The sequence below is a fragment of the Festucalex cinctus genome, chromosome 12 (genome assembly GCF_051991245.1).
Source record: "Festucalex cinctus isolate MCC-2025b chromosome 12, RoL_Fcin_1.0, whole genome shotgun sequence".
NCBI classification, from domain to species: Eukaryota; Metazoa; Chordata; class Actinopteri; order Syngnathiformes; family Syngnathidae; genus Festucalex; species Festucalex cinctus.
Genome location: NC_135422.1, coordinates 10841551 through 10862949, shown reverse-complemented (window position 1 = coordinate 10862949; position 21399 = coordinate 10841551). Strand labels below are relative to the sequence as shown.

General features: G+C 39.0%; 2 protein-coding genes across 3 annotated transcripts; one reads left to right on the top strand and one right to left on the bottom strand.

Moving 5' to 3' along the window:
- Positions 1 to 191: 191 nt before the first annotated feature.
- mok (MOK protein kinase) lies at positions 192 to 6946 on the bottom strand. 2 transcript variants are annotated; one of them, XM_077538593.1, is made up of 13 exons: positions 6839 to 6946; positions 5776 to 5891; positions 4438 to 4552; positions 4245 to 4334; positions 3975 to 4045; positions 3818 to 3896; positions 3426 to 3474; positions 3160 to 3338; positions 2273 to 2374; positions 1983 to 2156; positions 1425 to 1584; positions 955 to 1146; positions 192 to 325 (listed from the first exon to the last, which is right to left on the bottom strand). In XM_077538593.1, the coding sequence occupies exons 1-13, from the start codon at positions 6877 to 6879 to the stop codon at positions 245 to 247; spliced, it is 1449 nt and encodes a 482-aa protein (XP_077394719.1). In that variant the 5' UTR covers positions 6880 to 6946; the 3' UTR covers positions 192 to 244. The 2 variants fall into 2 exon arrangements, with proteins under 2 accessions (XP_077394719.1, XP_077394720.1); XM_077538594.1 differs by lacking the exons at positions 5776 to 5891; positions 6839 to 6946 and adding an exon at positions 5437 to 5665.
- On the top strand, positions 6467 to 21370 carry nemf (nuclear export mediator factor). The gene is made up of 32 exons (XM_077538587.1): positions 6467 to 6677; positions 6787 to 6855; positions 7306 to 7408; positions 7484 to 7609; positions 7685 to 7833; positions 7936 to 8003; positions 8077 to 8166; positions 8237 to 8310; positions 8404 to 8474; positions 9262 to 9337; positions 9422 to 9562; positions 9804 to 10012; positions 10078 to 10263; positions 11472 to 11535; positions 11607 to 11695; positions 11771 to 11874; positions 11983 to 12045; positions 12128 to 12240; positions 13063 to 13120; positions 13196 to 13254; positions 13325 to 13445; positions 13507 to 13729; positions 13806 to 13848; positions 13914 to 13963; positions 15265 to 15406; positions 15472 to 15549; positions 15617 to 15796; positions 15901 to 15936; positions 20535 to 20641; positions 20727 to 20770; positions 20872 to 20951; positions 21029 to 21370. The coding sequence occupies exons 1-32, from the start codon at positions 6619 to 6621 to the stop codon at positions 21104 to 21106; spliced, it is 3153 nt and encodes a 1050-aa protein (XP_077394713.1). The 5' UTR covers positions 6467 to 6618; the 3' UTR covers positions 21107 to 21370.
- The last annotated feature ends 29 nt before the right edge of the window (positions 21371 to 21399 follow it).

Sequence of the window (21399 nt, the reverse complement as noted above, 5' to 3'; positions counted from 1 at the left end):
ATACATGGGTTATTAAAGCGTCTAGTCTTAAGTATAGATAACTATCTGCATACGAATATCATCTGACTTGTTGGGTCTTGCGTCACATTGACAACACATTATTTAGCTGTGTACAAAAATTGCTGTTGGGTCACATCATTGCACATAATAGATAGCAGCATTTCAGTTTAAAAAAAAAGTAACAACTGGGCTACTGTTTTAACAGCTTTATTCCACTTAGTAAGTGTTTGTGTGTGTGTGTGTGTCAGTTGCCTCCTCCGTGTTTCCTGTCCAGGGGTGGCATGGGGCCCGCCTTCAGGCCTGCCGGCTGTGAATCGTGGTTGGCCTGTTTGGGGACACCAAAAAGCCTCAATCAAACCAAATGAGGGCATTCAGATAATGCGGCCAAAGGTACATGTGGCAAAAGTACTGTACTGGCATCTTTAAAAGTACAAATGTGTGTATTGTGTAAAAATAACTTGTAAAAGGTATTCCTGTAGTTCAGTAAAAGTCATGCATGGAGTGTGCTTTGCACGTCACTAGAGGGAGACAGATTCCCCCTTTATTTGACGAAGAACTCTTATTTACTACTTTTGTAGCTTTGCATATGTGAACTAATATTAAAAAACAAAACAAAACGCTAAATTAGCTAAAAATGAAAATGTGAACATTAACAAACCAATTTTAAGGAGTAGAAAGTACAGTTATATGTATTCAAGAGTAAGCACAGACACCTGAAAAATCTTCAAATACAGTAACAAAATATTTTTTTTACAACAAGCTAGCATTGGCTCAACGTTTCCATAGTTTTGCTAACATGAAAATGCTACATTAGCTTAAAAATGTAATCGTACAAATTACCAAGCCCATTTTGACAGTCAGGACTACAACATACTTTGTATTCAAGTGTAAAGTACACCAGAAAATCGACTCAAGTAAAATAAAGTATTTTCACTTAGTTATGAATGTGATAACCTTGGTCAAGCGTGACTGGCACTTCTTAGCGACGATGGCCGGCAGAATGCTCCGGTGGGTGAGGGTGAAGCCGGGCAACGTGGAGCCCGGGAAGGAGCGCTGAAGCCCCGGGGCCGCCATCTTGAGTTTGGGCAGCTCGTAATGGCTGGCGTTGCGTCGGCTGAGTGGTTCGGCTACATGCTTCGTGTTGTGCTGGAGAGGGGTAGAAGTGAAAGCTAGCACTCTATAGTATACGTCATTTAATATAGTTTAGTATGTTAAACAGTTTGTCAATTCTTTTAATTCATGGCGCACTGTGATGTTCCTTTTGCAGTGTGCGCCTTGACCACCAGGGGGCAGTATACATAGACATAAAATCCACATACAGTATGTTTGATGATGAAACATAAATGACCGCCTCAACTAGGCTGAAATAATATACAAGTGTTTAAAAGGTTTATAATAGTTAATAATTACTTTTATGTACTTACAGTAATTAAAGGGGTGGGTCTGTTGTGTCTGCCTTTCATTTGTTTGCTAAGTCGAGAGGGTCGCCACAGGAGGTTGGAAGTGATGTGAGGCGCTTTTTTTTCCACGCCTTCAAACAGTCCACACACTCCAGGAATACGTTCACATTTCTTCTCTGCCAGCCTGACGGGAAACAAAAATAAGTTTGCTGTTGGGACATTTCTTTCGAAGCTATATCTCTCCATGAAAAGGTCATTTGATCCGTATCTCAAAATATTTTAAAGTGGAATGATTCGATTCAGTTTAATGCGCTCGCATATTTTAGATCAAAACGAATTTTCTGATTCAAATTGTTTTTCTGTTACACTCATATATACATTTAATGAAATCGTAAATAAAAAAATATATATAAACCATAAGTGGAAATTGTACAAAATATTTTAATTACATTTTATTTTATGTAAAAAAATAAATAAATAAAAAAAAGCACAAAATTATACAATAATCAATACTAATAGTTTTTTGTTTTTTTTTTAAATTGGAAATTTGACCTTGGAATCTTGTGATTGCAGCGTGCTTACCGTAGCTCCCGAAAGTAGGCGTGCCTCAAGGCCATGGCGGCCGTGATGCGTTCGTCGGCGTCGTAGGCCAGCATCTGGTAGAGCAGAGACACCGCCGGAGCGCCGCTGTTGGGCAGCAGTCGCGAGATCCCGCTGCCCTTCTTAGCGGGGAAATTGAAGTGCATCGCCCGAGACCTGGATGGATACGTGACGGGTAACAAACTACTGACAGCGTGATGACACCATCCTGTTCTGCAAATCACCTGTGAAGTTTAATAAACAATTTCATTGCATCAGTTGTGTCAACCTACTGCTTGAATTTGCGCAGGACGCATTGCTCGGGAGTGCCCAGCACGTCGTGGATCTTGCCAATCTGGTCCAGCTCGTTGGAACCGGGGAAGAGAGGATTCAAGCTGAAACACGGGGTACCTCATGAGATGATTGACAGGTTCCCCGGAATTTTTCATTTAGTTAGTTTTGATTTTGTTTTGTTTTTGAAATTTAGTTCGTTTTAATTCGTTTTCAGGGTGGTTCTGTTAGTTTTTATTAGTTTTAGTTATTTAATAAATGCTTATAGTTTTAGGGAGTTTCAGTATTAGTTTTAGTTTTTAGAAAATATGTGTATTACTTGTGCGCAATATTTAAAAAACACCATGGGAGCGACGTCATCTGAAGGTGCGTTTCTATTGGTTGCTGCTAGATGGCGTCACTTCTGTGTGACACACTTTCAAACGTCCTTATTCCGGTTAATATCAAAATAAATCTACTTAACTCATGCATTAAATTAATTACCAAAGACTAAAACGAAGGACATTTTTGCTATAATTATAGTTAGTTTTGTAAACATAAAATGTAGTTATAGTTAGTTTTTGTTTTGTAAAAAGCATTTTTGTTTTTATTTTATTTGGTTAAATATTTTTTTTTAATTTTAGTTTTAGTTTTTTCCTTAGTTTTAGTTGCAATGACCTTAGAAATGGAGTGTGAATGTTGAAAAAGTCTTGAAAATGTCAAAGTTTCAAACTCAGTTCAGTAGGCTGTAAATATTTGGAATACATTTGTGTTTCTTGGGTTTTTTGTTTTGTTTTGTTTTTGTTTTGCAAAACAAAATTTCAACAAAAGCATGAAAGAAAGATAGCTTCATTTCTTTCCCATAAGCAGATGGAACAAATTGATGTGATACCCCACTGGAGTCGCTTACCTCATAATCTCAAAAAAGACGCACCCGGCGCTCCAGATGTCCATCTTCAAGCTATAGTAGCCGTCGGTCAGGAGACACTCGGGGGCCCGGTACCAGCGCGTGGAGATGTATTCCGTGTGCGGCGGCTTGGAGTTCACGCTCCTGCACGAGCCGAAGTCGCCCAGCTTAAGAACATTTTGCTAAAAAATAGTATAATAACAATCAGTTGAATATGAATAGGAATATTTATTATTGTGGTTTTCAGTGGAAATTGTGCATGATCTCACTTTGATAAGAATGTTTTCTGGCTTCACATCTCTGTGGAAGATCCCGCAGCTGTAAAGAGTACAGTTAGAAACAATTTCAATCATTTGATGCTCATGGTGACATTAATAACCCCAGAAAATCATTTTTAGTACAAAATTTAACAAATGTACTCGCCAGACTACCCGTAAATATATAGATCAGATAAAAATGATTGAAAATAATTCCCTTTTTAGTCTTAACATCTGAAGTGTGTTCCATATAAAAGTTAAATAAAAATGTTTAAAAACAAAGTTCTGAAAGATAAATGTAAATCTCAACTTAATAGGCACTTAGCAATTATTTTGCGAACCACAAGAGGGCGCCCGTCTTCCTGCACTGTGACTCGATTGACTATAGGACATACTGGAGTTACCTGTGCATGTGGTCGAGTGACTTGCACAGCTGGTACATGTAGTGTTTGACCGTAAAATCAGGCGGTGGCGTTTGTCTCTCTGCAAGGCAACAAAGTATCATGCAGACAAAAATTGTCAAAAGTCATTTTGTTATTTGTTTGGTTGAGTCATCCCCACCTTTAATAAACTCGTACATGTTCATTTCCATCAGCTCACATATCAAAGACACCGTGCCCGTTTCCTTGTCACTGAAATGATGGGACAGGAAAATAAGAGATGAGCCAGCTACAGTTGAAATGCCCAAAATAGAACACAATTTATTCCATGACAACCCAAATGTAGCTCATGTCAAGTTATTTAGTTGCAGGCTCTAAATAAAATGAACTAAAATAAAACGAAAGTTTACTGCACTATACGACTAAAGTGACTGGAATTGGAAGGACTCACAAAATGAGTTCATGCAGGTGGATAATATTTGCATGCGGGCTGAGCCTCCTCATCGCCTGAACCTCCCGCAAGTTGTTGGCTTGTTCCACACTGCGCAAGATAGGACACACGATATACTTCCAAATGTTCAGAATAGGTCATTAACATTTGCATGATGTCATGTTGTATGCTCAAGAACACTTTGTGCGCTCACCTGTTAATAGTCTGCTTCATAGTCTTGCATGCGTACATCTTGCCATCCTTCAGACTCTGAGTTTTCGCCACCACAGAGAATGAACCTTCACCAATCTTTTTGATTATTTTGTAGCCTAGAACAACACGAGTGTTTTTATCGTTCGTGCACAGCAACAGCAAGAAGATTCTAATCTGCTTGAGAAATCCTGCTCATTAGGCAGGGAACACAGTACAGCAATAAACTCTGAAGGGACAATTAAGCACACTGGGTTAGGGATTTGGGGGAGGGACAAAAAGTGCATTGCTTTGTTCTATCTTTCTATACCTACTGACCTAAACGCACCCATGCAATCCATCCATGAAAGCATTAATTGAAAATATGTATGAATGCTAAAATAAGAGAAAAGCTGGTGGCCAACATAAGGAGTGAGACACTGTAGGAATGTTTCTAAAAACTATTAAACTACATGTTTAATAAAAAATAATTTGTCATTATTTTATTAGTGTTTCAGTTCATAAGATGCTCAGATCAGGTACAGTAATAACTAAAAAATATGTACAGTAATACTAAAACAAATATTTTTACTCACAAGTCTCGTTATCTGAGTTTTTAAATTTGTGAATATTATTAATAAAAGCTTGAGCAGTAACTTAAACTACAAATAAAGTAATCACGTGACTCACATCCTAAAATTCTCTTTGCATAATAATAGTAAATACTAAACCGTATGGTAGACATTACTGCAGAATAGGAAACAACTCTTACACTGTAATGCAGTGTACAGTAGTTGTACAATAAACTATAAATTAAATATAATGGTAAAAGAATACTTCTAACGGCATATAAATGAAAATAAAAGACGAAGCTAAATTAATACATGATGGTGTTTCTCTTTTCCGGGTCAATTAGCATTTTTGTTCGAAACTTGCATTGAAAGCAGTGGCTTCATGCTAACGACACATACACACAAGCGACTTATAAGCTATAGCTAAAAAAAAATAAAAAATAAATACTTACGATGCATTTCTTTGTCTCGTTCATGTTTGTAACGGGCATTTGAATGACTGTAACGCGTTATAAATATAACCTTTACTGTGATTAGCATAAAAGGGCGTCTTCATGTGGCGTTAGCCTAGCCGCACTTGCCCTGGCTGCTAGCTTGACCGTCGCCGTGGCAACGGAGCACGCCTTCGCCCTCCCCTCTTGACCCAGCCGGCAACTGGCTGGAAAGTCTTAAACCTCGCAGCGAAAACACGACAGATTTTAAATGTACGTTTTGAAAATGGTGTGGAATGGTTGGCATCGTAACCGAAAGGTCCTATTGTTATTATTTGACAGCATATGGTTCTTTCTTACCCTTTTTCCAGAGGTGGGCGGTGACCGCCAGCTCTCCTCCCTTGTCACCGGGCTTCTGGCTCCGGTTGCTCCAGTCGTTGTTCGCCGCCGTCTTGCACGCATTCCGAAGGCTTGCCCTGTTTTTAACGCCAATTAGCCAGTTAGAGTAATGCATCATGAGTGCACACGGAATTTCGAGAGCTCTAGCATTAGCTTAATAGATTAAGAATGTCAAAAAAAATAGATCCCATTGCACTGAACCGAAATCATGTGAAAGAATGAAGAGGTGCGCCAGTGAACCGTCGCCGTCACTATCGATTCGTTCTATTCATTCGTGTAGAGCAATTTCTGCTTAACGTAATCGTCGGCTTCCGTAGTAATGTGGAAAATTTTGCGCATAAAGCAATTGGAAACCCAATTTGCGCAGGTTTACTAAAAGTCGTTGGCTGTGTTTGCCATGAATCGTTCACTAATCAATTGACAATTCAAATGATTGAGAGGGAACCTTACTTTTTTTTTTTTTTTTAAATCAGTGATAGCACTACCTCAGCGTCATAAAAATGAAATATTAAATATGGACTACGTGCCCTTAATTCATTTTATTCTCTCTCTCTTGAGATATATATATATATATATATATATATATATATATATATATATATATAAAATCAATGAATGAGTACTGTGTAATGCGTTCAAATGTCTTTAGGTACAGCTGCTACAGCTGTGCGCATGCGTGCTAAGTCATCGTCAGTGTGGCAACGACTGCGCATGCGCACTGTCCACAGCGTGCTTCCACACTGTGGCACAAGCCAGACTTAACATTTACGCTGTTTCCCCTTTTGCAAGACATTCTAAATCATCATGAAAACAAGATTCACCACAGCAGACATCAGGGCTGCTATCGCCGAGATAAATGCCAAGTATGTGACGTTCTCTAAAGCTTCATCCGGGGTCTGCTAGCCAAAATGCTAATGTGTTTACATTCGTTTACGCGCCGTTCATTTCACTTTTTATACTTTTTTGTGACAGCTACATGGGCATGAGAGTGAACAATGTTTACGATATAGACAACAAGACGTACCTCATCCGGCTACAAAAGTAAGCAGCGCCTTCTAAATACATTCATCGCTCGAGTCGTGTTGGTACAAAGTTTACTGCTGAATTTTGCCTCAACAGCATAATCGTGACGTCAACAAAGACTGGGAAAGTATGATGTCACTGATGAGCTAAATCATTTTCTTTGCAAGTTTGTAAACTCGCAAATATCGCGAGAATTCATCTCAAGGTTAACATACTGACACCTGTGTGGAACATTTTGACTGAATTAATCTGCCGCAGGATCAATTTGTTTTTCAAGTTTTTAAATGACAATACCTGCAGTGAATTGTCACATGTTTGTCTAATATTCATTTAAATGATGTGACATACAAATTTACGCATGCCACCACTTAAGTAAAGTGAAAGAAAGAAAAACTAAGTTGCTGTTATTGTAATGTGGGGGCAAGGTGTATGTTATAAAATAGCACTGATGTAACTTGTTTTGAAAAGGCCTGACAGCAAAGCCGTTCTCCTGCTTGAATCCGGCATTCGGATACACTCCACCGACTTCGAATGGCCCAAGAATATGATGCCGTCAGGCTTTGCTATGAAAGTAAGAGCCTCTTTTAGTCAGCGTTATTTTAAATAACATTATTGTTGTTGTATAACAACGTCACACTGTTTGTAGTGTCGTAAGCACTTGAAGACGCGGCGGCTGACGCAAGTGAAGCAGCTCGGCATCGACAGGATCATTGACCTCCAGTTTGGCTCCGACGAGGCCGCCTACCACCTCATTGTAGAACTCTACGACCGGGTAAGAACACGCTGCTGGGTCAGATTAATATTTTTCGTGATATGCTTGATATAAACATTTGTATCCAATCTGTAGGGTAACATCGTTCTCACAGACCACGAGTACACCATCCTCAACCTGCTGCGCTTTCGCACCGCCGAGGCCGAAGACGTCAAGATCGCCGTGAGGGAACGATACCCCGTGGAGAACGCGAGACCCCCAGAACCTCTCATCACTTTACAACGGTAACTTGTTCTTTTTCTACCGTATTAGTTTTGGATTGTTATTGATCCAGCTCCATTCACTGTATTTTTCTAATCTATTCAAACATATTTCCTTCAATGTAGACTGACTGAAATCATCGGCAAAGCGCAGAATGGAGAGCAAGTGAAAAGAGTGCTGAACCCTCACCTTAGTAAGTAATTAACTTCATCTTAAACATCTAAATGTGGTCATATTGGTGAATTTTATTTTCTAAATTTTCGCAGCCTATGGAGCCACTCTCTTAGAACACTGTTTCATAGAAGCCGGACTTTCGGGCTCAGTGAAAGTCGACAATCAAGTAGATGCTTCCCAAGGTATGGTAGCAAGCTTATATTTATGACCAGTTAACAGAATTTTGTTTGATTTTGTGTATTTTGGTTTCAGTTGCACCTAAAATCCTGGAAGCCTTGCAAATGGCTGAGATGTACATGGAGAAAACAGAGAACTTTAGCGGCAAAGTATGACAAGTTTAATTTAGTTTAGTTTTTTTTTGTTTTGTTTTTTGGTCTGATATTTTGAGGTATCAGAATATGAGTTTTGTTTTATTGAAGGGCTTCATCATTCAAAAGAGCGAAAAGAAAGCAAGTTTAACGCCCGGGAAAGCCAGCGAAGAGCTACTCACGTAAGTCACCTCGCAGAATGCTAACTGGGATGTTTTATTATTGATATTTTCATAAATGGACATGATAAATTATCACGTCATTTATGAATGAATATCATTGATAATAGCCTCAGAACACAAATCATTTTCAAGAAAGTAAATAAAACTTAATACTGCAAAACACATTATTAATACACCAATGAAGTTCCATTTTTAAGACATATAATGATGATCATAATAAGAAAAATATGAGTATGGTAAGCTATATTGATTGAAGTGCACTATAAAATATTGTTAATTAAATATTGACTTTGTCAGTGATAAAAAAAAATAAGCAAAATTATTTATTATAAATACTGCGATTGACTGGCAACCAATCCAGTGTGTACCCCGCCTACTGCCCAAACCCAGCTGAGATAGGCTCCAGCACCCCCCGCGACCCTTGTGAGGAATAAGCGGTCAAGAAAATGGATGGATATTCATTCTAAATACAATATTTATGGATACTGTATTTCTTATAAATATCTTATTTTCATGTTTTTTTTTTTTTTATTATATTAATTTATTATACATTGTATTATATATTGTATTTTTTATTATAAAAATTCATATATTTTTAAAAATTTGATTTGTAAAAATATGTACATTTAATTACTAGACATGCTATTATGCATGAATGGAAAAATTGCTCCTTCAATTGTCATTGCATAGAATTACGGTACCTACATATTTAACTTGAAAATATATACAAACAAACAAACATGCATTGTTATTGATTTTATTAATGCAGAATCCATTGTGATCACAGGTATGATGAATTTCACCCGTTCCTCTTTGCCCAACATTTAAAAAGTCCCTACCTGGAGTTTGAGTCCTTCAACAAGGTAAATCCAGATCACTTAGCACATCTCTTCTCTTCTGTTGTTTTCTACTGTGGTCATGTCTCCTAACAATGTTGTCTTTTTCAGGCGGTGGATGAGTTCTTCTCCAAAATGGAGAGCCAGAAGATCGACATGAAAGCTTTGCAGCAAGAGAAGCAGGCCCTGAAGAAGTTGGAGAACGTCAAGAGGGACCACGAGCAGAGGTTGGAGGCTTTGCATCAAGTTCAGGTGAAGAACTCATTTGGAACACATTTGGCACATTTTCTGCTTTATAAACGAGTCAGACATAAGTCAGACAAGTAATTCGCCTGCAATATGCATCCATCCATTTTCCGGATTTGGTCGTATATATTCCAAAGAGGAAGAAGAGAAGAGGCGCTCCCTTCACATTTGGCATAGCTGAGGTCCAAAGTTTGATTCCCTCTCGTTTTGCAGAGTTGACATTTCTGTGGTGTGGCTCACGTGACAGGAAGTGGACCGGGTGAAAGGCGAGCTGGTGGAGATGAACCTGGCCGTGGTGGAGCGAGCCCTGCAGGTGATCCGCAGCGCGCTGGCCAACCAGGTGGACTGGACCGAGATCGGCGTGCTGGTCAAGGAGGCGCAGGTCGCCGGCGACCCCGTGGCGTGCGCCATCAAGGACCTCAAGCTGCAGACCAACAACATCACCATGCTTTTAAAGTGAGACCAACATGTCTACGTGGAACAAAATGTCCGTTTTATTCATTTTTTTCCCATTCTTCTAGGAATCCTTATCTGACTGAAGAGGAACAGGAGGAGAAGGAGGAGGAGGAAACCTTGAAGGAGGCCATGCTGGAGAAGGGCAAGAAAAACAAAAATAAAGACAAAGGTCAGAACAAGAAGTTGCAGAAGAACAAGCCCATGCTGGTGGACGTGGATCTCAGCCTGTCGGCCTACGCCAACGCAAAAAAGTACGGAAGTCGTTGCCTCTTACTAAGCCACGCCTCAAAAATGCTGACCAATCACAGCACAGCACAGAATGACAGTTTCAATCTTTCCATTTTAGGATATTTTTGTGACTTTTTTTTTTATTTTATTTTTTAAAGGATAGTAAGACCCATTGAAACATTTTCAGCAGTAAAAAGTTAATATTTTATGCAGAATTAATGTGATAACTTCATTATTTTTCACGTACAATTAATACCTTTAAAAACTAATTTTCCCACTTGCTCACCTGTTTTCTGGTTTTGTCATCAAGCTGCCCCATGATTGGTCATTACCCACTTCCTCAGCACGGGTGATGTCATTCTTCGTCGACAGCCAGTGGGAAAATTAGTTTTGAAAGGTATTAACTCATTCACTGCCAGTCATTATAGAAAATTTTTACATTTCCAATACTCACGTGATATTCCATTCAATAATTATATATAAACCGAATCTACCAAATAACAGAATAGACTCCCTACTTTTTGTCCCGTCCCGTTCTTTTATAATTGACAGCAGAAAAATGTAGGTTTGCCAAAATACAGCCATTTCTCCCATGGACTCTGAAACTGTGTTTATTTCCTATAAAATGGGGCAATGATGTCATCTACCGGTGGTTGGGCATCAGTAAAGTTGTTTCCAAGTTTGATATTTACAGTGGAGCATGCTCAGATTCGCCCCCATTTAGCACCGCTCTAAAAAATACAATTGACAAGTATACTTGTCAAAGGCAGTGAATGAGTTAATTGCACATGAAAAGTAATGAAGTTATCAAATTCATTCTGGACAAAATACTATTTTTTTAACTGCTGAAAAGTCAAGTATCCCTTTCAAGATAATTACGGTTAAATGATCTGAAAATATCGTGATATGATTTTGTTCCCCTTGACTTAAAGGTATGAAGTGTTGCTGCATGCTTTGAATGGTGGAGGAAGAGTGCCATCTGGTGGAAAATATAAATAATGCAACTGAATGTTTTCCAATGGCACCTTTATGGTACAAGACAAATGTTTCAGTTTTGGTGTAGCTTTGCCATTTTAGGAATAATTCCTTAATAATTTAAGGAAGTATTCAAGGGGCAATGGTATTCTTTAAAACTTTTTTTTTTTTTAACAGAAACAGATTGTCACAAAATGTTCCAAGGTTGCATTAAGGGTTTAACCCCACTCGTTAAAGCCCACATGTTTGTTTTAAGGTACTATGACTGCAAGCGCAGTGCTGAAAAGAAGGAGCAGAAAACCATTCAAGCGGCAGATAAGGTAAGTACGACCTTCTAACCTGCCCGGTGTTGCGAGACCGTTGCAAAAAATCTTTTCGAACTTCCTTGAAGGCGATGAAATCGGCTGAGAAAAAAACTCAGCAAACCTTGAAGGAGGTCCAGACGGTGACCACCATTCAGAAGGCCCGCAAGGTCTACTGGTGGGTGGCCACATCACAGAAGTTGGCGATGGATTTATTGGTGCCCTCTAAGTGGCGTGTTCCAACCTTTTGCAGGTTTGAGAAGTTCTTGTGGTTCATCACATCAGAGAACTACCTCGTCATTGCCGGGCGAGACCAACAACAGAACGAGATGATCGTTAAGCGCTACCTGCGGGCTGGTAAGGCTGCTTCCACTCAGCTTTAAAAAGTCATACAGACTTTCCACCATTATAAACTATATTTTCAAAACTATTTTCTGGTGTTCCTCATCTTGTGCTTGTTTCCAGGTGACATCTACGTCCACGCTGACCTCCACGGCGCTACCAGCTGTGTCATCAAAAACCCCTCAGGTCAGCACGCTCACGTTTTGTTTCATTTATGATTGACAGATTCATCTCACCTGCTCCCCTTCCCAACTTCTCTGCCCTCCAGGTAATCCCATTCCACCTCGTACGCTGACCGAAGCGGGCACCATGTCGGTGTGCTACAGTGCCGCCTGGGATGCCAAAATAGTTACAAGCGCTTGGTGGGTGCACCATCATCAGGTGAGTCTGTGAGAATGCAAAATTTCTGTTTTATTCATGTCGATACGTTTTTGTGCCAGTACATGAAGATATTTGAAGAAATTTCTTTTATGATTTAAAAAAAAATAGGATATATAGCAATATTTTTGTTGGTGTTACAGCTTGGTGAGGGATTTAAAAAAATAATAATTTTACGCAAAATATGAAAGTCTGATTAGGGCCCTTCAGACTTTTTTTTCCAGATTTTTTTTTCTTCTTTTTTTCCCCCTGCAAAACCAAAATATTCTTAAAAACAAAAACAAAAAACAAAAACAAAAAAAAAAACCCCGCTGAAAAGTGAAAATCTATGTACAATTGCCACTCATTGAAATTATTATTATTATTATTATTATTATTATTATTATTATTATTATTGTATTTTTTTTATTTTTTATTTGGGGGGGGGGGGGGGGGGGTTATATGCATTATGATTTGGTGATTTTGTTTGTTTTTAAAAATTTTTTTTTTCTGTCAAAAATCAGTACCAAAATCAGTTCGGCCCGATAAAATACCTCACTATACCAATTAAACATTTTTTTATGTATTTATAATAAATACTAATATCCTCTCAAACCATATTCAAACATATTTCACAAGTTGAAAATAACAACACATCCTTTTCAAAAATAGTTAAATAAAAAATCTTAAGTGGCATTATATTGATATGATATATAATGACTATCACAATCTCTTTTGTGTTTTGAATGTTTATGTCAGGTGCTTCAGTAGAAAATCTCAAAATGTCATCTTGAACTTGAGCCAAGTAACTTTTTATTGTTTACAAATGACGCTGTTGATGTCTAGGTGTCAAAGACCGCGCCCACAGGAGAGTACCTGACCACTGGCAGCTTCATGATCAGAGGTAGGACAACTTTTAAAATGCTTGTTTTTACTCAACAAAGTAGATGAATGAAGGATTGCTTATTTTTCTCGTCAGGAAAGAAAAACTATTTGCCGCCTTCCTACTTGATTATGGGCTTCGGCTTCCTCTTCAAAGTAAACCATCCAATAAAGCTACTGATAATTGTTATTTTGATTCTAAATGTTCACATTTTGCCCCCCTCAGGTAGACGAGCAGAGCGTGTTCCGCCACAGAGGCGAGCGCAAGGTGAAGACGGTGGAGGAGGACGTGGAGGAAATGGCGTCCAGGACGGCGGAAATGTTGGAGGAAGGGGAGGAGCTCGTCGGTAAGCGCCAGACGCTTCTCTCCCGTTAACGATTACAACCTGACGCCGAGCACCTCCGTAGGCGAGGATAGCGGCGCAGAGGATGCAGCGGAGGATAAGAAGGAGGAGCTCGAGGCTGCGGATGGCGATGGAAAAGACGCGGCGCGGATACCGGACTCAGGCGGAACGCCGTCGGAGCGGAGCGACTCGGAGAGCGAAGAGGAAGGAAACAGCAAACAGGAAGCCAGCGAGGAATTGAGCTACCCTGACACCACCATCACACTCACTCACCTGCAGCCCAACAGGTACCAACACGGCAACGACGTCTCACCTTTCACGTGCAGCACGATAAGTCACAAGAAAATATTTTTGTCCCTCCAGGAGCTCTCAGAACGTCACCTTCAAGAAAGAAGACGCCTCTCAGGTTGACATCTTTGGATGCATTTTCCCAGAATCACATCTTGCGTTAAACAAAGAATGTTTCTCCAGGCTGACGTTGACGCGCAAGGGAGGAAGCACATGACAGCTAAGCAGAGACGGTGAGTCGAAGGAACAACCACAACTTTGTTAAGGAAAAAGAGGCACGGTGCGAGATATTGAAAACATTTTGCTTCCACGGCCCACAGTAACACAATTGAAAAGCCTAAAATAATAAGCAGTGTGTCATTGGGCTGTCACAATCTAATCTTAAGTAATTAAAAAAAAATATTTTTTTGTTAATCGACTAAGGCTTCAAAATAACCACTCATTAATTATTGTCTTCTGAACAGATGTATTTTTAAACGCCAACAAAATTAGCTTATACTAAGCGATTAGCATTAGCATGCTAGTGATGACCATTTAAGGTAAAGAAACACTAAAAACAATTTAACTCACACATACGTCATTACATCTGTATGAGTTGAATTGAGCGTCCATAACTACAAATTTTTTATGTGCTTGCGCATTATTAGACACCAACAAAATTAGCCTAGGCTAAGCGGTTAGCAAGCGTGATTGGCATTAGCATGCTAGCTATTAACATTTAAGGTCATTATATCTACATGAATTGATTTGAGTAGCTATGTGCATGAGCACCAACAAAATTAGCCTATGAGAAGCAGTCAGCAATTGCAATTAGCATTAGCGCACTAGCGATGACCATTTAAGGTAAACAAACACAACCATTTAGTTCACACATACGTCATTACATCTACATGAGTTGAATTGAGTGGACATCACTCCTATTTATTATGCGTTTAAGCATTATTAAAAACCAACAAAATTAGCTTAAGCTAAGCAGTTAGCAATCGCTATTAGCATTAGCATGCTAACGATTACCATTTCAGGTAAACAAGCACTAACAACCATATAGTTCACACTTACGTCATTACATCTACATGAGTTGAATTGAGTGGACATAACTACTAATTATTTATGTGCATGAGTGTTATTAAACACCAACAAATTTAGCCTATGCTAAGCGGTTAGCAAGTGTGATTAGCATTAGCATGCTATTACCATTAAGGTAAACGAACTACCATTTAAGTTCATTCATGTTGTTATATTTACATGAATTGATTTGAGTATCTAACTACTAATTATTTATGTACATGAGCAGCAACAAAATGAGCCTATGGTAAGCAGTTAGCAATTGCAATTAGCATTAGCGCAATAGCGATGACCATTAAAGGTGAACAAACACTTCCATTTAGTTCAAACTTTTATTATAAAAAAAAAAAAAAAAAAAAAAAAAAAGTCCGTTTGGTACCAAGTGATTTAATCGGGACACCAAACTGTCAAGACTGAATGACTTGGTTGAGCCAGTTCTCTGTGTCAAAGCGCTATGTTGTCTTGCTAGAGAAGAGAAGAAGAAGAAGCAGAAACAGGAAGTGAGTGAAGTGGAAGTGAAGACTGAGGTTGCGCCCACGGAACAGGAAGTGGACCGGGAATCTAAAAGTGGCAGCGGAGCATCCCAGCTGCCGCTGAAACGAGGCCAGAAGGTGAGAACAATATGGAGGTTTCGCTCGATTTCTCCAATTGATCGCTAATTATCTGCGCCCTGCAGAACAAGCTGAAGAAGATCAAGGAGAAGTACAAGGACCAGGATGAGGAGGACCGTGAGCTCATGATGCAGCTGCTTGGGGTACACGTGAGCACGACGGCGACACACGCCACAACACCGTCATCTAAAGCCGCGTTGATCTTCACAGTCGGCCGGCGCCAGCAAGGAGGAGAAGGACAAGGGCAAGAAAGGCAAGAAGGCGAAGGGCAAAGAGGAGGCGCCTAAGAAGCCCCCTCCCAAACCTCGGCAGCTGGTGACCACCGTTAAGAAACCGGAGCAGATGACCAATGAGGACGAGGAGGCGGCTTCTGCCGAGCAAGACGACAAGGTTTCTGTTCATAATTGACATTATCGATCTTAAATTAATTATTTTTTTTACTCTTAACATATTTTGCAAATCGTACATAATAACAGTGTGTTGTCATTTTTCAGGAGGACGACGTGGATCCAGACAACCCCGGAGCAGAGGTGACTTACAAACATGTCAAACTTTTGACCAGTGGCGTAACAACATTCCTCAGGGGCCCCAAGCAAAAAAAATAAAAAATCAAATAAATAAATAAATAAAATGGAAATGCCTTACAATACATCAGGGTTCACCAATTCCGGTCCTCGAGTTCCGGGGTCCTGCAGTTTTTAGATGTTTCCGCCTACCAACACACCTGATATTAAAGATCAGGATCGTTATCAGGCATGCTGATGAGCTGAATATATGAATCAGGTGGGCTTGTGGGCGGAAGTATCTAAAACCTGCAGGACTCCTGCCCTCGAGGACCGGAATTGGCAAACCCTGCTATACATGTATACATAAAAAACAAAAAACAAAAAAAGCCTTATTATACATGGTCATTTAAAAGAAAAACAAAAAAACTTACTATCTGCCTTACTATAGATGGTCATTTAATTTTTTATTTTTTAAATGCCTTACTATACAGTAATTGAAACGACTACATGGTCGTTTAAAAAACCCACCTTACTATACATGGTCATTAAAAAAAAAGAAAAGAAAAAACCTTACTATACATGGTCATTCAAAAAAAAACAAAAAACGCCTTGCTATACATAGTTGTTGAAAAAAAAACGCCTTTCTATTTCGGCCCTCCCGACCGCCAGGTGGCGGTGCTGCAACCAGCACGGAATTCCCCTTGTCGCGACAGCGTCATCGAGTAAGAATCACAAAATATACTCGTACTTGGTTCCGGCTGACGTCGCACCGTATATAAAAGGGAACGTCGCCAGAACACATCATCCTGACTAATATGCGGTTCCCTGCTCCTATCGGACTGGGTCATATGCCTAAGGTGGAGTATTCTGTTGCTTCACTGATCGTCTCTGCTGAGGAAGCCTTGAGAGAGGATGCCAGGTGCTCTGACATTCAATGGCGCCTGACGGATGATCTGGTAACCAGGTCATATAACACAGCGGCAGTTGTAGCGCGCCTGGCCAATGCACAGGCTCATCTCCTGCTGGCTCTTTCGGCCGCTGACGCGGCCGGCGAAGTGGAGGAGGTCTCAGCGTTTTGTAGTCTGGCTTTGAGAGATTTGTCCCTCCTTGCTCGGGAGCAGGGCCGTTGTATGTCTTTGCTCACCCAGGCACGCCGACAGATCTGGCTGGCTCAGTCTCCCTTGCGGGAGACTTCCCGGAGGGAACTGCGACGCCTCCCGTTGGTTCCGGGCCAGATTTTCAGCTCGGCCGCGACAGGAGCACGTGAACGTACTCGAAGCAGAAGTTGGCTAGCCTTACCAGGCCGTTTGCAAGCCCTTGGCACACGGTGGCTGTGCCAGACGAACTGTAGTTAGATTCGGAACTTTCGTTCTATACATGGTCGTTTTAAAAAAAAAAAAAAAAAAAAAAAAAAAAAGCCTTACTATACATAGTTGTTTAAAAAAAAACACCTTTCTATACATGGTCGTAAAAGAAAGAAGCTTTTATTATACATGGTCGTTAAAAAAAAAAAAAAAGCCTAAATATACATGGTGTTTTAAAAAAAAAAAAAAAAAAACTCCTTACTATACATGGACGTTAAAAAAAAAAAGCCTTTCTATACATGGTCATAAAAAAAGAAGCCTTTTATTATACATGGTTGTTTAAAAAAACGCCTTACTATACATCCATCCATCCATTTTCTTGACCGCTTATTCCTCACAAGGGTCGCGGGGGCTGCTGGCGCCTATCTCAGCTGGCTCTGGGCAGTAGGCGGGGGACACCCTGGACTGGTTGCCAACCAATCGCAGGGCACACAGAGACGAACAACCATCCACACTCACACGCACACCTAGGGACAATTCGGAGCGCCCAATTAACCTGCCATGCATGTCTTTGGAATGTGGGAGGAGACCGGAGTACCCGGAGAAGACCCACGCGGGCACGGGGAGAACATGCAAACTCCACCCAGGAAGGTCCGAGCCTGGACTCGAACCGGAGACCTCAGAACTGGGAAGCGGACGTGCTAACCACTCGACTACCGTGCCGCCCCTTACTATACATGGTCATTTAAAAACAAAAACAAAACCCCGCCTTATTATATACATGGTCATTTAAAAACAAAAAAAAACAAAAAAACGCCTTACTATACATGGACGTAAAAAAAAAAAAGCCTTTTATTATACATGGTTGTGTAAAAAAAATGCCTTACTATACATGGATGTTCAAAAAATAAATAAAAAAACGCCTTACTATACATGGACGTTAAAAAAACAAAAAAAAAAAACAAAACTCCTTACTATACATGGACGTTAAAAAACAAAACAAAAAAAAAACGCCTTACTATACATGGACGTTCAAAAAAAAAAAAAAAAAACGCCTTACAAGACATGGACGTAAAAAAAAAAAAAGCCTTTCTATACATGGTCGTAAAAAAAAGAAGCCTTTTATTATACATGGTTGTTTAAAAAAATGCCTTACTATACATGGTCATTTCAAAACAAAACAAAACAAAAAAACGCCTTATTATACATGGTCATTTAAAAACAAACAAACAAAAAAACGCCTTATTATACATGGTCATTTAAAAACAAACAAACAAAAAAAACGCCTTACTATACATGGACGTAAAAAAAAAAAGCCTTTTATTATACATGGTTGTTTAAAAAAATGCCTTACTATACATGGATGTTAAAAAAACAAACAAACAAAAAACGCCTTACTATACATGGACGTTCAAAAAAAAAAAAAAAAAAACGCCTTACAAGACATGGACGTAAAAAAAAAAAAAGCCTTTCTATACATGGTCGTAAAAAAAAGAAGCCTTTTATTACACATGGTTGTTTAAAAAAATGCCTTACTATACATGGTCATTTCAAAACAAAACAAAACAAAAAAACGCCTTATTATACATGGTCATTTAAAAACAAACAAAAAAAAAAGCCTTTTATTATACATGGTTGGGTAAAAAAAATGCCTTACTATACATGGATGTTCAAAAAAACAAAACAAAAACGCCTTATAAGACACGGACGTTCGAAAAAAAAGCCTTACTATACACGGACGTTTAAAAAAAAAAAAGCCTTTTATTATACATGGTTGTGTAAAAAAAATGCCTTACTATACAAGGACGTTCAAAAAAAACAAAAAAAATAAACAAAAAAAAAACGCCTTACAAGACATGGACGTAAAAAAAAAAAAAAGCCTTTTATTATACATGGTTGTATAAAAAAAATGTCTTACTATACATGGTCATTTAAAAAAAAACAAAAAAAACGCCTTACTATACATGGACGTTAAAAAAAAGAAGCCTTTTATTATACATGGTTGTGTAAAAAAAATGCCTTACTATACATGGATGTTCAAAAAAAAAAAAAAAAAACGCCTTACAAGACATGGACGTAAAAAAAAAAAAAAGCCTTTCTATACATGGTCGTAAAAAAAAGAAGCCTTTTATTATACATGGTTGTTTAAAAAAATGCCTTACTATACATGGTCATTTGAAAACAAAACACACAAAAAAAGCGCCTTATTATACATGGTCATTTAAAAACAAACAAAAAAAAAAACACCTTACTATACATGGACGTTAAACAAAAAAAAGCCTTTTATTATACATGGTTGGGTAAAAAAAAATGCCTTACTATACATGGACGTTCAAAAAAACAAAAAACAAAAAAAACCGCCTTACAAGACATGGACGTTAAAAAAAAAAAAAAGCCTTTTATTATACATGGTTGTGTAAAAAAAATGCCTTACTATACATGGACGTTAAAAAAAAAAAGCCTTTCTATACATGGTCGTAAAAAAAGAAGCCTTTTATTATACATGGTTGTTTAAAAAAAATGCCTTACTATACATGGTAATTAAAAAAAAAAAAGCCTTTCTATACATGGTCATAAAAAAAGAAGCCTTTTATTATACATGGTTGTTTAAAAAACTGCCTTACTATAAAAAAAACGCCTTACTATACATGGACGTTCAAAAAAAACAAAAAAACAAGCCTTACTATACATGGTCGTAAAAAAAGAAGCCTTTTATTATTCATGGTTGTTTAAAAAAAATGCCTTACTATACATGGTCATTTAAAAAAAGAAAAAAAAAACGCCTTACTATACATCTTTTTTTTTCCAAAATAAAAGCTTTGCCTACTATTCATGACCATTTACAAAAATAAAAAATAATTAGCCTTACTATGCATGTTTTTTTTTTAAAGAAAAAAAAACTAAACAAAAAACACCCGACTCAGGGAATTTCAGACAGTCCATTGTCATTGCTGCGCTGCTTATGTGAAGGATACGTGGTTTGTGTCAGATCTGTTGACCCTCTGGGGGCCCCTGCTGCTAAGGGGCCCCAAGCAATTGCCTGCCTTGCCTATTGGCAAATACGCCTCTGCTCTTGACAGTTGTGCTTCTCAAACTTTTTACACAACGTACCAACAAGTGAAATAGAACTGAATTTTTTTCAGGAGGTGGGGACAAAACCATTAGTTGGTCCTTAAGTGCCGTGTGATTGGTTGGAAGATCCAATTTTGAGAGAACTTCACCATAAACTGGACAGCGAACACCACTAGAGGGAGCAATTACACTTCAGAATCATTCTCTTACAGTATGATTGACAGTGTGCGTGTTTGTGTGGGCCAGGAAGCAGAGAACCTTCTCACCTCACTGACGGGTCAACCTCACCCCGAGGACGTGCTGATGTTTGCAGTGCCCGTGTGCGCCCCCTACAGTGCACTCTCCAACTACAAGTGCGTCCCACCGCGCTCTGGTTGACGCCCTGTCTTAAAGTAGTATGTAAGGAAAGGATCATGTTTTTATTGTTTACACTTGCAGGCACAAAGTTAAGCTGACGCCAGGCTCGCAAAAGAAAGGCAAAGGTAGGTTTTTTTGGTGGGGGGATTTTTATGTTTGAGTATGTGAACCACTACACTGCCATTAACCCAAATGAGTGTTACCGTTTTGTTTTTTTTGCCTCCAGCTGCCCGCACCGCACTAATGAGCTTCATGAAAGCCAAGGACACTTCAGTGAGAGAAAAGGACTTGCTACGCAGCGTCAAGGTACCAAATTCAAAAACAGAAACGTTATTTTTATTGCCAGAATTGACCGATTGGATTTTTTTTTTTTTGTGCTGCAGGACGCTGACCTGTCCAGAAACATGCCTGGCAAAGTCAAAGTGTCTGCTCCTAACCTGCTGGCGGCCAAGAGGAAATAGGACGCCGCACAATGGAAATGCTATTTACTTTTCGCTACTGTTGCATATGAAGATGGACTTCATTTCATGACCAAAATAATTTTTTTTGAACAGGAGAGGGGAAAATATGTATAATACAAATGGACACTTTTCCGTTGGGTCGCCTTTTATATTCACTGGCCACACATTACATATGGCATAATTGAAAATAATAATAAAAATACTTGGGTTGATTGAAAGTGGCAAAATATATTGTACAGCTAATAAAGGTTTTATGAACAATAATTCACTCTTGCTTCGGAATTTGCAGTAGA

Coding starts and splice junctions, on each gene's coding strand:
- mok (XM_077538593.1), bottom strand. CDS start 6,879: ATGTATTTAGAAGGCGCTGCTTACTTTTGTAGCCGGATGAG. Junction 4,046..4,244: donor CACCTGCATGAACTCATTTT/GTGAGTCCTTCC, acceptor CCATCATTTCAG/TGACAAGGAAACGGGCACGG. Junction 3,475..3,817: donor TCACTCGACCACATGCACAG/GTAACTCCAGTA, acceptor TACTCTTTACAG/CTGCGGGATCTTCCACAGAG.
- nemf (XM_077538587.1), top strand. CDS start 6,619: ATGAAAACAAGATTCACCACAGCAGACATCAGGGCTGCTATCGCCGAG. Junction 9,563..9,803: donor AGGCTTTGCATCAAGTTCAG/GTGAAGAACTCA, acceptor CTCACGTGACAG/GAAGTGGACCGGGTGAAAGG. Junction 20,771..20,871: donor CTCGCAAAAGAAAGGCAAAG/GTAGGTTTTTTT, acceptor TTTTGCCTCCAG/CTGCCCGCACCGCACTAATG.